Raw genomic sequence first — 15,502 nt, forward strand, 5'->3', positions numbered from 1 at the left:
CCTGCTCCCCACATCACCACAGACACATCCATGGGGTCCAGCCCCACTCACCAGCTGCGACATGGCTCCAAGAGATACTATAATGGGAGATGCATATTATCTCCCAATGGAAAGTATTCTAGCTAAATCCATGCTATAACCATTTTATTGACTCCGAGTACCAGAGTGAAGGTTAGAAGTGACTCTTTTACAAGTCATTTTGCTGTTAAATTTAGCTGTCCTATTTTCATTATCCCCATGGCTTTGGCAAGGGTGAGCAGCCTTCCCTAAAAGGCCTCGTTTCATACAGTAAGTTATTTGCTTCTCTCCTGACAGATATCTAAGCTTATAAGGTTTGTCTGCTCTGCTCAATAGCAGTATCAGCCTTCAATCTTATATGATTAGCATCAGCATTTCATATTTGCCTTTGGCTCCCTGCTTGACAGCTTTCCACGTTGCTGAGGCCCGGGGCATTGGGATGTCGCATCACTTGCAAAGTGGGATCATCTGATTTTGATTCCCAAGCTTCATGGTACGCCCAAAAGACTCAAATAAATGGTTCATCAGCTTTTCCCCCTATTTTCCCATCAAAGATAATCAATTTGTTCCACTCATTTTGTGGTTGTCATGTCTGTAAAATACTGAGTTGAAAGGTCAGTATGATGCTCAGTGATGGGCAATTGAACATGGGAGGTGATGATGTTAAATATTCCGGAAGGGACATTTACCCCAGCAGGTTAAACTTTTCCATATTTCCAATAGCATTTCCCCCTGCAGAGAGGGACCTTGTCCCAGACTCGATGGCTGCAGACACCAGTGCCTCCTTCGAAGTCACGGGAAGCAGCAGCTGAACTGGGACTCATGGGATGGAGTCTTGGCTTTCTGGGGAGTGCTGAAGCTTCTGGGCTCTGGCCTCTGGGGGCAAAACATCCTCTGTTTCCTCCAGAAACAGCCCTCCTCAGCCCACCCCTGTGGTGCTGCCCAGTGGGATGCAGTGCCTCTATAGGATCCCCCATCCACAGCCTGTTTTTCCCCACCAACAAGCCAACACCACCACCCCCCCCAAGCTTCCCACTGCAATGATGTTGCCCCCCAAATTTCAGTCTGCACACAGAAATCCAGCTCCTTTCTCAGTGATATCCCCTTGAAGCAGTGCCTGCACCGCGCTGCTGAGCATCTCTCGCTGTGACCCGGCCCTGCTCACGGCTCAGGAAATGCTGGGAATACTGAAAATGCTTCCAAATGTGCCCAGCCCAGCCCCTGGGATGCAGCCAAGCCCCAGCCAGGGAGCCCCACTGCGGGAAGGGGCTTTGGCTCCGCATTGCTGGGCTGGGGCTTCTGTGCCTGCTCCCTCCCCTTTCCCAACCCTTTTACTGGGGCAGCCCCTGGGGGGCAGAGGAGGACATGGGTTGGGGACATAAACCAGGGACCCGCGGCCTGAGGTGGCTGCTGGGCAGGAAAGGTGATACTATCTCCCAGGACCTCCTCCATCTCCACCATCCCATGGTTGCCTTGTGGTCCCTGTTTGCCTTGAGCCCTGCCCGCAGCCCCTCCATCCCCAGGGAGGGACCCTGCCCGGATGAGGGTGCATCCCCCATGGGCGGATAGCTCTGTCCCTGTGGCATGTGGTGGCCCTGCACCCTCCCGCACCCTGTCCCACCCCCAGGCCATGTAGGGCACCCAGCCCAGAGCTTATAGGAAGAGGAAACCCCATCCCTTCGCAGAGGAGGAAACCCGACAGCCCAGATGTGCACAGAGCACCACAGATAGCATTTTATCTGCTGCCTTTTCCCTCCTGTCCGCAAGCACAGGAGTCGCTCCAGTGGCAGCAGGCACGGCCTGCCCCACGGCACGGTGAACAGCGGGGCTGGCACGGGGCTGCAGCACAGCTCTGGCACAACCATGGGGCAGAAGTGCATGGAGAAGGTGTCCTCCTTCCTCTTCGAGTATGACACCCCCCGGATGGTGCTGGTGAGGAACAAAAAGGTGGGACTGACCTTCCGGCTGATCCAGCTCATCGTCCTGGCGTACATCATCGGGTAAGGCTCCCCCGTGCCTGCTTTCCCCTAAGTTAATGCTTTGCTACCGGGTTAAAAAGCCACAGAGACAAAGAGAGTCCTCTATCCCCTCTAGCCCAATGCAGGGGGAGTTATTGCTGATGGCAACACATCCCTCTGGCCGCAGGAGTGGCTGCAGCCCAGTGTCCCACCGTGGGTCTTCCAGGCAGATGCTTGCTCCCCACATACTCTCCAGAAGCTGCTGCGTGTGCAGCTGGAGGTTCAATCCGTTCCCAGCCTTGCTCCGCACCCCGGGGCCCCGTCTCCTCGCTGAGGCACATCCGAGCTGCTGGACAGTGGCCTGAGAAGCTGTTGTTATTTTTATTTTCATGTCTGTGAAGCGAGAGGCCGCGGGGCCAGCGCAGTGATTTGTGAGACCCAAGCGGCTCCAGACAGCACCATAAATCTCCCTGTCCAGCGCCCGGCCGGGAAGGCAGGGCCAGCGGAGCGGCTGGGGCCGGGATGGAGCCTTGCTCCACATGCATGGGCTGGTTTGCCTGTGGGAGGCAGCTCCGAGAGCAGCCAGGGTGCAAGAGCAGCTGCTTAAAACAGGCAGAGTGGAGGGAGTGGGGTCAGAGCCCCGTAGGGATGTGTATCCTTGGGTGCCCTGGGGCTGCTGCTCCTGCCGCGCAATTCAGTCCTCGTTCCCTCAGTGTTGGGCAATGCACCGTGCTGTGGTTAATAACAGTCTCTGCAGTGCCTCCACGGCTGCTGTGGGCTCAGTACCCTTCCATCAGGAGGCTATGAACTGATCAAATTGAGTATTTTAAGGGTGGAAGGTGCCTAGTCAGCCCGGAGGAGAGGCAGCAGCTCCCAGGGCTCAGTGCAAGTAGGTAGCTATAGGGAGTAGTGGTGCCCATTCCTGCTTTTAGTACAGATCCCCTGGAAAGGGGGGAATCTTCCCATTGCAGGACTTCTGTGTCTCTCCGACCGTGCTCACCAGTGCTTTGACTCATAAGGATAATCCTCATCCTGAACTGGATGTTCCATTGTAAAGGGTTTTGCACTGGCCCAGACTGGTGTTACTGGGAGCAGCACTGGCTCTCCTCAGTCCAGTAAACCTGGCCAGGGGGGGCTGCTCCTGCGGGTGGAGAACCAGCAGAGGCCGTTACTCAAAGCACAACTTCCCAAGGAAATGCAGCTTAAGCAACCCAACTGAAAGGAGACCGGAGAGAGGAGAAAGGGAACCAGCCTGGGGGTGACAGCCAGGGGCAGAGGGGAGGAGAAAGGGAACCAGCCTGGGGGTGACAGCCAGGGGCAGAGGGGAGGAGGCTGGCATAAAGCTGCTGTAATTCGGGGGGGTCTGGCTGTGATAGCAAGGAGCTGTCTGTGCGTGGGGCTGCCCACAGCCCCACCAGTCATTGGCATCCCCTCAATGCTCAAAGCCCTGCTCTGGTTCCCTGCCTGCACGGAGCCACCATGCTGGAGGTTTTATCTTTGCAAGCAGGTTTGGCAGCAGATACTGATTTATTTACACTTCCCCCAGCTCTGGTTCCCCTTGGTTGGGGATGCTGGTAGGTAGGGATGCATGCCAATGGCTGTGCTGGAGGGATGGGTGGCAGTGCCATCAGTGCAGAGGGGGGACATGGGGCTGATCCTGCTGAAACCTGGTGTTGTCCTTGGGGAGCAGCTCTTGTTTCTGCTGACAGGCTGAGATAAGGTGGCATCGCTGCTGCGCTGGATGTCGCTTTCTGGCTGTGGTTGCATGAAAACCTCACACGCGAGGAGGCTCTGGGCTGAGCCACAGGATGGGGCCAGTGGAGGAAGAGAGCTTGGTTACTGCCACAGGAGGGGGTGACACCAGGGGACTTTTACTGTCTGGGCAGGGCTGGATGTGGCATTTACAGCATGATGGGGAAATGACACCTTGTTTGCTGTAACCACAGCTGGGGGGGTGCCGCATCCTGCCCTGCGATGGGGAAGCTGTGCTGCCGTGCGGTGCCCAGCTCTGTGTGCCCACCTCTGCCAGCGTCGGATGAGGTGGCAATGGCAGAGGAGAGAAGGCAGATTTAGGGAAACACTCCACCATGGTGCTGCCCAGCTCACAGCCCTGAGGGCATCAGGGAAGTTTCCCAGTGTAACCAGTATAACCCAGTATGGTACTGCCCTGGCAGGGGAGGACATTGGAGCTGCGGGTCCCAGCTGGGGTGGCAGCAGTGCTGAATTTCTGCTCCCATTCCCAAGTACTGGGGCAGATGCAATCCCTGAGGTCCCTTAGCCCCCTGTCTCGGGATGCCAATGGGGTTGCAAGCCAAAACTCGCCATCACTAGGAGGTCCCCATAACATCCAGCACCCATAGGGCAGAATTCTGGGCAACACCTGGGGTTATTTTCCTCCGTGCCCATTGCTCGGGTGCCTGAGGACAGGGGGCTGGCACCATGGGCTGTCCCACGGCAGTGGGATCGGTGCCCGCGGTGATGGGACAAAACCCAGATCGCTCCTTTTTTAGTGCCGGGAGCGCTCCCCGGAATGGTTGCTTGCCCATGTTTATAGTGTCCCTGAGTCAGAGTTAATCCAGCAGCAGCTTGTTTATGTCACAGGTTAAATAGTGTCAGGAGCCTGCCCTAATGGCTTCATTATGGGTTGGGAAATGCAGGGAGAGCCCTGTGCTGGCCACAGCAGTGTCCCCAACCCTGCTCCTGCAGCCCTCTTGCACTCCATGGTTCCCTTTGTCGTATGGGGAATGGTGGCCCTAGATGTGAGCCATTTCCTGACTTACCCCTGTCTTGGTCCTGGAGTACTGGTTTTTGAAGAGTGCCTATGAAATGGATCAGAAGGGTCCAGGTTGCTGAGCCCAGCAACCTGCAAACCCACCACAGGCTTTAATCCCAAATGGCTGATGGCCACGCTGCTCCACCAGCCTTCACACGCCCTCAACCACAGATGTGTCCCAGTCCTCAGAATAAACCATCCCACTGTGGAAGTCAGGTCCTGTAGCTACTGCATGCCTCAGGCAAAGGGTGGGAGAGCTCAGCATCACATCACTCATCCAGCCGGAGGGAACTGGGCAAGTAATTGGTGAGACTTGGTAGAAGAAGCTCCAGTCCACAGTGATGTGCTGGGACTTGGGGCTCCTGTGGTCAAGCACCAGTGGCCATGCTCATCCCACCACCTTTCCCTGTCCAGGTGGGTTTTCCTCTACGAGAAGGGCTACCAGTCTCAGGACAGCATTGTCAGCTCAGTCTCAGTGAAGCTGAAAGGCCTGACGCTGACCAACGAGAGTGTCATGGGCCCTCACATCTGGGATGTAGTGGATTATGTATTCCCACCCCAGGTAAGGATGATGGGAGGTTATGGGGGGCTTGCTTTTGTCCCCACAGCTGCTTTTCTTTATGTGCTGGGGTGCAGATGGTCTCCTGGGTGTAGGCTTTCCATTGGGCTAACCATGACATGGCATCCCTATGGTGGAAAGCTGGCTGCTCCTGCCACAAACCTCTGCCCACACATCACCCCTGCGGGCATTTGGTCCTTGGGACCCGCCATTGTGCTGGCTGTGAGCTCTTTGGCTGTGTCTCCACAGGGGGACAACTCATTCGTGGTGATGACCAACTTCATTGTCACCCCTGGACAGAAACAAGGAACCTGCCCAGAGGTAAACATCGTAGCTCCCTTCAGTGGCCTCAGCTTCTGTAATGTGGGGGGGTTGTGGTGATGGCACTGGGGAAGCAGTTCTGACTTTGAGAGGTTTAGTAAAGCCTGAGCCTGGCTCCACAGTACCCTTCCTGGTCTGGAACTGTTACATGAAGGCTTTTATTCTGCTGAAAACCAGGCAGCATCCCTTTAAGTTTTCTTCCCTTTATGATGATCAAGCAGAGCAGACTTGAGGCTTAAACAAGAGCATCTGCCTGGAGTTTAAAAAAGAAACCCCCCCTTTTTCCTGTTCATCCCTGTTTGGGAAGTGGTGTATGGATGAGGCTCCAGCTGCAGGAGAGCAGCATTTCCTACAAGGAAAACACTGCCAGGAGGGACCAAGGGGCCAAAACCAGAGGTGTGATGATGAGGGGTGGCTGCTTTCTCCAAACAGCTGCCGGATGCTGGGCTCTGCACGAGGGACAGCGACTGCGCCAAAGGCAAATACAGCCGCCAGGGACAAGGTACGGCACGAGGCCACCGAGCCTGGCACCGGCAAGGCTGGGGTGTGCCAGGGGTACAGGGTTGGGACCATCAGCTAATGGGGTTTGGGAAGAGCAGCTCCCGTATAGAGCCACCCTGAGAATGTTGGGGCTGTTCAGCCTGGAGAAGAGAAGCAGTGTGGAGACCTCAGAGCAGCTTCTAGTGTCTGAAGGGGGCTACAAGGATGCTGGAGAGGGACTCTACCTCAGGGACTGTAGTGATGGGACAAGGGGTGATGGGTTCAAGCTGAAAGAGGGGCAGTTCAGGTTGGAGATAAGGAAGAAGTTCTTTACTGTGAAGGTAGTGAGGCGCTGGCACAGGTTGTTCAAAGAAGTGGTAAATTCTCCATCCCCGGCAGTGTTCAAGGCCAGGTTGGAGAGAGACTTGAGCAAGGTGGTCTATGGTGAGGTGTCCCTGCCCATGGCAGGGGTTTAGAACTGGATGATTTTAAGGTCCTTTCCAACACTAACCATTCTGTAATTCCTCTTCTGAAAGACATCTGAGCTGCAAAAAGCTCTGCCAGCAGAGGGTTAGTCCAGACTAAGCCATTTCCCCCAAACTGGTACCCCGTGGCATTTTCTGAGGTGTATTTTAGCAAAGAAACATTCCCAGTTGCCCCCTTGTACAGCAGTGCAAGAGAAACCCCTCGCTGAGGGGCCACAATTCATTACCCTTTTCATAAATAGGCACCAAAGTGCTGGGTATTTTGTGCCTTGGATGTCCATGGCAGGGCTGAAGCTCCAACCAACTCCCACCCATCCCAGTGTGAGGCTGGGATTTCCCAGTCTCCTGGGTGTGAGCAGCTTCCTTCCCCACAGGGCTCATGACAGGCAAGTGTGTGCATTTCAACATCTCTGTGAAGACCTGTGAGATCTTTGGCTGGTGCCCTGTTGAAGTTGATGACCATGTTCCCAGGTAAGGAATGATGTTGTTGCCCCATTTTGAACGCTGGTCCCACCCGAGCTGCACCAGCAGCACTCAGTATAGGGCAGGGCAAGATAGGGTTGTCTCTTAGCAGACACTTCCATCCTTCTTTGGGGCTTTCCTGAACCTTGTTAGGATCTTTCACTTAGAAAGGGAAGGGATGAAGGAAATCACCAGTTTTTCCAGATCCTGCTCATTCCAGTTTGGATGAATCCCCACCAAATGGGACTTTCCCTACAGGCCAGAGAGCTGAGTGATAGACACAGGTCAATACTTGTGTTTTTCAGCCCTGCCCTGTTGTCAGAAGCAGAGAAGTTCACTTTGTTCATCAAGAACAGCATCACCTTCCCCAAGTTCAAGGTGTCCAGGTAAGGAGAGGTTTAGGGGATTGCTTCTGCCTGGTTCCCTCAGGGGAAACCATGGGTGTATCGGGATGTTTTGGCATAGAGGATGCTGTCCCTCATCAGTCAGCCCAGGACTACTCTATCTGTCCCACCTCAGCTGGTAGTTGTGGCTACAGGAAAGGTTTCTGGAGTTAATGTCTCCTGAGTTACCCTTGCATGATGTACATGAAAATACAGTTTCTCTGACCCTTCATTTTGATTCTCCCTTTTTCTCCCTGAAGATAACAATAAAATACCACATGGCACAGTGGGATATAAGCAGCCAGACAAGCTTGGTGCCCAAAAATGAGCAGAGGTCCCTCTTAACATCACAGTTCCTGCCTGCTTCTGCAATGGGCTAATGCCTGGAAAGGTTGGCCCCTTCCAGATAAGGCGTACATGTAAGAGAATTTGTGATGACACTAGTCAGAGATCTGATTCGGAACAAATTAACAGGAGCTATTTGTGCTGAAGACAGTGGATTCCTCTTTTTAATCTGATCACATCCCTGTGCTGTAGCCAAGGTTAAATGCCCTGGCAAACATAATGTTTGGAAAAGTCTTGAGCCGACCCCACACTGCACCCCAAGAGGTGTCGGGGAGAGGGGATCCCCACCAGCAGCAAGGAGAGGTGGTGACCAGGACGAGAGCAGACGGGAGAGGGGACTTGGTGGGGACAGCAGGTCCTGGGAGGTGAGGGCAGCCGGGCTGGCTGCTGCTGCAGGGGCTGAGCTGGAGCTGGTTGGGGTCACAGGGAAAACTTCCTGCCTTTGGTCACTGCTGCTAATTAAGCACTGAGCATAAATGATGGGATGGGGTTGAGCAAGGCACAAGTCTCACAAAACCATCTGGGTCAGGGAAGGGTCACAGGAAAGCTATTTTTAAGTGAAAGAGCAGAACGGGATGGAAGGCAAGGCATTGTCCTTTCCTGTTCACCCTTTCTGGAGGAGACAGCAAAATCCAGCTAAGCGTAAAAGCTGCAGGATATACTATCCCTGAGCTGTCCCAGCTGAAAATCGTTGGTGCTTGGAGCATTGCCTGGCAGAACCCATGGATGAGCTGATATGTGAATGGGAGAGGCAGCTGGGATCGATGCTGGAGGCCATGGGAGGATTTGCAAAGCTGGGGAATAAGGGAGGGGATTGCTAGAAGAGATGAGGAGAGGCAGACGTGCTGGGTTTGGGCAGCAGGCTAAGCAGCAAACTCAAAGCAGAGGTGGAAAACATCTGCAGGAATGTTCCTCCATAGGAACATAGTGCAGAAACAGTCCATAGGAACACAGTGCAGAAACACTTCCTCCATAGGAGGAGGTTCAGGGGAAATGAGTTACTGATGGGCTGGGAGAAACCAGGCAGGGCTGGAGGGAAAGGGTCTGGTGAGCATGCTGGGGAGGAGGTCCTGAACTTTGACATTACCTGGCTTTAGGTTGGTTGCAATAGTAGCTATAGGTTGGACCAGGGACCTCAGAGATCCTTTCCCACCCAAATTACTGGGTTATTTGGATTCATTCTCTTTTCATTCCCAGGCGCAACTTGGTTGAGAGTGTTACCAAACAGTACCTGAAGAAATGCACCTACCACAAAGTCACTGATTCCTTGTGCCCCGTGTTTGACCTGGGATACATAGTGAAGGAATCGGGTCAGAATTTTACCTTCCTGGCTGTTAAGGTGCTTCAATTTCAAGTGATACTTCTTGCTGACATGGGAAAGGGGACACTGGCAGAGCAAACATCCCCAAGCTGTTAAGACAGCTCAAGACCTCAAGGACCCACGAGGCAGTGCCAGAATTAGCTCTTAAAGACTGAATCTCCTTGGACATGGTCTAATATTTAAGCCTTTCTTGGAAACTCCCCTGTAAGATTGACAGGATTTGACTTGCTGGCAGTAAATCCAGGGTCGAGTTTGGTTTAATTTGTGCAATGACTAACTAGAGCTGCATGGCAAAATCCCATCCGACCGAGCCTGGAAACCATGGTCAAACATCAGCAGTCATTGCACACTGCAGACTGCTGCCTTTCCCCAGGGACAGGGTGCAGATCAGGAACAAGAGAGCACGAATCTAGTTACATATCCAACATTTAGCAAGGAAACAAGTGCCTCCACACAGAGTGATGAATAAGGTACAAAGCCAAGGCTGGCCAGAAGGGCTGAGGCAGTGGTGGGGTTCATGTTCCCATGGAGAGTCAGGGCAACTCATAGCATCAAGAAAATCCACATGTGAACAGGGAAAGCATTTCTCCATGTGGGCCAGATCCAAGGAGGGCCAACGTAGTAACTCCCCTCTTGGCTGCAGGGTGGAGTGGTGGGCATCACCATAGACTGGAACTGTGACCTTGACTGGCCCGTCCGGCACTGCAAACCCATTTACCAGTTCCACGGCCTTTACAATGATGACAGTAACGTTTCACCAGGCTTCAACTTCAGGTAAGGAGACCTCTGTTAACCCTCCAGGCAGAATTCCAAAGTGACATCTTTGAGGATGCCGGAGCACTCAAGGGAGGGTGGAAGATCAGATACTGTTCTTCCAAACACAACCTTTGCAGTGCCAGACAGCAGTGCTCCTTTTAGAATGGCATGAGAAAAGTGATAACCAATCCCTTGGCCTCCAAATTACCCCGTTGCCTTTCTCTGTGACTCCCCTCCCTCTTGCAGACTCTCCTGCTCAGCTGAGCTCTAGAGAAGCCCCTTGAAAGACTAGAGATGGTGCAGGGTCATCTTGCATATCCCCACACTTCAAACCATTCAGCCTCAGTCATGAGCTGCTGACCTAACTGCAACTTGGTGTGGAGCTGCCACTAGTTCTGCACTAACACCTGCTGTCACATAGCACCTGGGGTCAGTGGGTATCAGCACAAGCAGAAGCTTGAACTCCAACTTGAAGGCAGGGAAACTGAGGCACAAAGGGAGAGGTGCCAATAGCCCAGCTCCTTTAGGGGTTAAGGAGAGGGTCAGGAGCAGGTCTGTGAGAGCACATCCCCGGGTCTTTGTCCTGCTCTGGAGGCCCCGATGCTGCTGAGTTGCAGGGGGCTGTTGGACATCCTGGCAGGCCACTAACGCTCACCATTCAATTGCACAGGTATGCCAAATACTACAAGGAAAATGGGGTGGACAAGAGGACACTCTACAAGGTGTTCGGGATCCGGTTCGACATCCTGGTGAATGGCAAGGTAAGGATGGCCAGGCCTTGGGTTCATCCCTGGATCCCTGGGATGGCTGTACCACATCCTCAGGAAGGTACCAGCTCTGTAACACAGCCCTGGGGTCTCGTGGGGCCAGGAGAACCAGCATGAGTTGGGTGCTGGCCTGATTACAGCAGCCTTGGGGAAGTACCAGGGAAGGGAACATAGAGAGGAAGCCCATTTTACAGGTCACATCTATCAGCTGTGGTTTGGGCAGTGGCTTGGTTCCAGAAAACATCATGATGGGTTGGGGGAAACTACGGAAAGTCAAAACCTTTCTGATATTCGCAAAAGCTGAATATTTGCCTTTTCCTATTTTGCCTTTTTCTGCCTTGAGAAAAGGCTTTCCTTGTTTTTCACTGGGAATATTTAAAGGGGGGGTGGTGTGTGTGTATGTCTCTGTGTGTGTGTATGTACGTATATATACATATAAATGTATAAATGAACAGATAAATAATATAGGAAACAAAGTAATTTCAACTTAAGTCAGCCTAAAACCAACTTACCAGAGTTTTCTCTTTGGCCTATGAACTTAAACCCAGCTCTTATGCAGCTCCTCTTTCTGTGCTGTGGTTATGGTTTGGGTTGTTGCAAAGGCACTTTAGCTGAAGCCCATCTACAGCTCTGGACCCCTTTTATTACCTTTTCCCCTGGGCTGACTGTTACACATCACCTATTTCCTCTGGTTTTATTCAGGCAGGTAAATTTGACATCATCCCGACCATGACCACCATTGGCTCTGGAATTGGTATTTTTGGAGTGGTAAGTTCAGATATTTCCAAGCCTTTCAAATTACTCTCCTTGCCTGTGAAGCAGAAACGACCCTCATTTGTGGGGCAAACTGGGACACACTGGAAGTACAAGGTGACACATGTGATCTGGGAGGGCAGCTCCAACCCTAACTGCTCTTTGATTTAAGGCCTCTGTCCTCTGTGACCTGCTCCTGCTGCATTTTCTCCAAGGACGGGACTATTACAAGCAGAAGAAATTCAAATATGCAGAACAGGAGCCTGTAAGTAACAGCCCTAGAGAGGCTTTTGTGGGTGTGTGAGTGCGGATGTGTGCATGACACAACACTCATACTGAGGAGCAACCAGGTGCCTTCCTGAGCCAGTGGGAATCCCGAGCCCGTGGGACTGTCAGAGACTGGGATCCCTGAATGTCCTCTCCAAAAGGAGACATCTCCTGTGTGTGACTCACTGTTAACAGCTTTATTCCCCCCCTTTATGTGCAGATATTCCAATATCTGGTAGCAGTTGCATTGCTTTAAGGGAAGCAAGGGCAAGCCAGTGCTTTAGTAAACTGGAAAATGTCCCCTCTTCTGCTTGTTAAGAACACCTTCATGACTGAGGGATGTTTTGTGGCCTTTCAGACATCAAAAGAGCTCCCCTCAAATTCATCTGAAAGCATGCTTATACACTGGGTGTTAGAAGTTGCTATTCAACATTTTTCCTGGCCTTGGAAAGGGGTGGGTCTGTAAAGGAGTCACTGTTTTCTCTCATTTAACCCCCAGTCAAAGTCACATAAGAAGGAAAAGGAGCTGGACAACGCACAGTGAGAGGTGAGTGGTGTTTCCCCAGCCCTGCTAGCATACAGCATATGTGTCTCAGGGCTATCCTAAGGCCCCTGGGAAGGCAGCAGGGCTCCAGGGAAGGCATGGAGGAGATGTGAGCTGTGGGCTGCAATGTTTAACCTGGGGCAGCAGCTCTTCCCAGAGCAGGAAAGAGCACAGGGCAGCACTGTGCAGGACGTGGGGTTGACATCACATCTGCAATGGCAGCATCGCTTCAAGAGAGGCAGTGGGAAACAAGACACCAGAAATCACTGTGCACCTTTCTCTCTTGGCAGAATCTGCATTGACTGACAGACCTGTGGCTTCTTCTTCCTTCTCCTCTCCTAAAACATGGTCATCATCCCCTGTCACCACCCAGCATCACCTCCAAGACCAGCAGGAGCATCATCTGACACCAGCTCAAGTGAACATGGCACCCTGCAGCTAGGGCAGGGTCCGGCCGGCCCAGCACCCTGCCTCTGGTGGGACACACTGCGATGCTCAGGGTGGGTTAAGCTAATGGACCCTCAGGGCCCTCCACCAGCCCTGCTGCACCCTGCCTCGTGTGCTGGGGCCGTGCCAGGGCATCCTGCACCTGAAGCCCCTGGGAGAGCATCACTGCCTCTCTCCTTCCCCAGCAGCACTCTTGGACAGCTCCAAATTGAGAAGGGGAAGGAAGGAAAGCAGGCAAGAATCATTCCCAGTCCCTCAGCATGGGAGAAAAAACGTTTTTTTGTAAGGATGTATTTTATTAAAGAAAATAAACCTTTAGTTTTTCTACTACATCCCTTTGAATGCCCATGCTTGCCCTGGGTGTGGGGTACGCAGTGCTTTGTGGCATGCTGGGGGGGTTGTGCATGCAAAGCAATCCTGTCAGTTGGGCTGGAGCATGAGGCTTTCTGTGCAGGCTCCCCTGGGCTCTGCCCTCCCCTGCAGGGCCCCTGGGCCTCTGGCCACGAGCAGGGGTTGTTATCAGTGTTGTCACTTGGGTTTCCTCCTCAGACAGGCAGGCTGGCAGAGAGCACTGGCGCACTGCCGGCCATCGAGAACTGCTCCCCTGAGCCAGCTCTATCTCCTGCTGCCCACAGTGGTCAATGTTAGCTGGCCAGAACTGACCTGCTTGGCCTTAGCCTCACAAACCAGGTATCTGCACCCCAGACCACAGCTTCCCTCTCTGCTGGAAGATTTGCACCACTCAGCACGTGCAGTTGGACCCAAGCTCCACATTGCTATGAGCAGACCCTATCCTGTGCTGCTGGCTCTGCTCAGTTCTCTAGGATGCATCAGCACAGGCTTTCCACAAAGTCTCTCTTGGAATGTTGTTTTGCTTCCCCTGGAGGAAATTTTGCCTTCCTCGCTTCAAAACTGGATCCCAGCTGCTGTGGGAAAGGCAGCGAAGAAGGCATAGGGATTGTTCAGCCTGTGGCTCTAATGCCGCTGGCTGTGGTGAGGAGCATGAGCCTGTGGGATGGATGCACCATGCTGGGCTTGTAGAGCCACAATGGCACAAGCCACAGGCAGTTCCAGATGATATCTGGTCATAAGCTCAACAAGAATTTCAAGCCATACATTCCCCAGAGGGAGATCATTTGCTCTCAGAAGAATGCCTCAGCTTTCACAGGCAGGGGTTTCTTTTAAGATTATCCATTTGGCTGTTTCACCCTTTCTCATGATGTGTAAGAGAGGTGCCAGGTGCTTACATTAAAGATGCATTGATGAAGGTGAGGATAAGCTCCCTGGTCTCTGGGGGAGTCCGTGCTGTCTTAGTGGGCATCGAGGGTAGAGGCTGGTGCTGGTGTAGGACTGCTCTCCTGCAGCGCTCACGGAGATGAAGCACTTCGCAGTCCCTGCCAAACGTAATGGTGCAGCTCTCCAACAAGCTGCAACCAGCAGAGGGGACTGGAAGACCATTTCACACAGGCAAGCCTGGGGAAAACTCAGCTGCTAAAGATTAGACGAAGAGAAGCAAAAGTGTTCAGGTAACCTTTCACATCCACTTAAACTGGGTCAGTCTCCAGTCATAGCTTAACCAGTGCAAGGCTGCAGGTAGAGCAGGCGGTTGTTTCTGCCTGCTTCATCTTTCAAGCTGCTTGTAATGAAAAGCCCCTACTCTTTTCCTAGGAAGTATTAAAAGGCAGAATAGGAAATTAAGAAAAATGCTACTTGTAAATGATCCCCTGTAGTTCCTATTCAAAACCTCTGAGCTGGAATCCCTAAAAGTCTCCAAATTGCTTTAAAAATCGTGAGAGGGTTTATTTTCATGTCCTTGTTTGTTTTTTATTTTTACTAATGCACCATATGTGGGGGTCCTTTCCTTTGCTTTTCATTCATTTCTGCAACCAGCAGAATGAGACACTGTAATTCCCATTCTTTCACCAAAACCAGCTCCTTGTCTAAGTCAAGGTCTAGAGCCCATGGCTTTCAGGTGGGTGCCGTTCAGACCCATAGCTCTGTGGTGTAGAGGAAAACCAAGCGTCTGTTTTTAACATACAGTGGTCCCTTCTGTGGCATGAAAAGGCAGGGAAAGGCCATGGCAACAGTTTCTCTCCCTCCTTTTGGCAGCAGGGCTAGAGTTGGGGCACAGGGGTGGGAGAGCAGGGAGGAAGGGGTGGTCTGCTCAGCCCCATGGGGGACCCTTTGCTGGCATTGCTGTTCTGTTTCAGTTTGCTGGAATTCAAGCAGAATTACTGAATGCAGGATAGCACACAACATCTAAAACATTGATAAATGGAGTTAATGGCAAGTTTATGATTTGCCCTGAGAAAGGCTGCACCCTGCAGTGTCCTGTGCTGCTGCTGGGCTTGTTGCATGGAGGTCTTTCAGTGCAAATCCCAGCAGGAGGTGTGGGTGACCAGCAGGACCATCTGCTGTCCTCTTCCTTTGCCCTGATCTTGCTTTTAGGGTCAGGGAAGAATTTCCTGGGCTTGGCATCTGTTCTGGTCAGAAAATGGCTATGTTTGAAGCTGTAACAGAGCAGCCAATGTACTCTGCTGCTCTGTGACTCCTGAGCAGTGAGCTAAAGTGTCACAGAAACCCAAAGGGATTTAGTTATCAAGTGAAGACTCCTTCAATGACAATTTGCTGCATTGCTTCCTATTTACACTGTGGCGATTGAGGCTTGGGTTGATTTTGTGTTTATTTTTTAAACTCCTTGTTTAATTGCATTTTGGTTTTAACACAGGTATTTAGCTAATAGAAAAATACTACTTGAAATGGAACCTTAAGTAAATCAAACATGCCTCTGGTTCTTTCAGACAGAAAACACACAAGAAAGAGTATATATTCTCCAGCTGATCATTAGAATATATAATCTCCA

At 52.2% G+C, this 15,502-nt stretch overlaps 1 protein-coding gene across 1 annotated transcript; it reads left to right on the forward strand.

Moving 5' to 3' along the window:
• The first annotated feature begins 1,672 nt into the window (after nucleotides 1-1,672).
• Nucleotides 1,673-12,971, forward strand: P2RX1 (purinergic receptor P2X 1). Its single transcript, XM_061355491.1, has 13 exons — nucleotides 1,673-2,018; nucleotides 5,164-5,311; nucleotides 5,558-5,629; nucleotides 6,062-6,131; nucleotides 6,969-7,065; nucleotides 7,362-7,442; nucleotides 8,982-9,123; nucleotides 9,749-9,879; nucleotides 10,532-10,622; nucleotides 11,331-11,396; nucleotides 11,554-11,646; nucleotides 12,148-12,195; nucleotides 12,483-12,971. Exons 1-12 carry the CDS (start codon nucleotides 1,882-1,884, stop codon nucleotides 12,190-12,192), a joined length of 1,173 nt encoding a protein of 390 aa, XP_061211475.1. The 5' UTR covers nucleotides 1,673-1,881; the 3' UTR covers nucleotides 12,193-12,195; nucleotides 12,483-12,971.
• The last annotated feature ends 2,531 nt before the right edge of the window (nucleotides 12,972-15,502 follow it).

This window comes from Neopsephotus bourkii, unplaced genomic scaffold (assembly GCF_033783945.1).
Source record: "Neopsephotus bourkii isolate Nb327-2 ecotype Australia unplaced genomic scaffold, CSIRO-AGI_Nbou_v1 NB_804, whole genome shotgun sequence".
Classification (NCBI taxonomy): Eukaryota; Metazoa; Chordata; class Aves; order Psittaciformes; family Psittacidae; genus Neopsephotus; species Neopsephotus bourkii.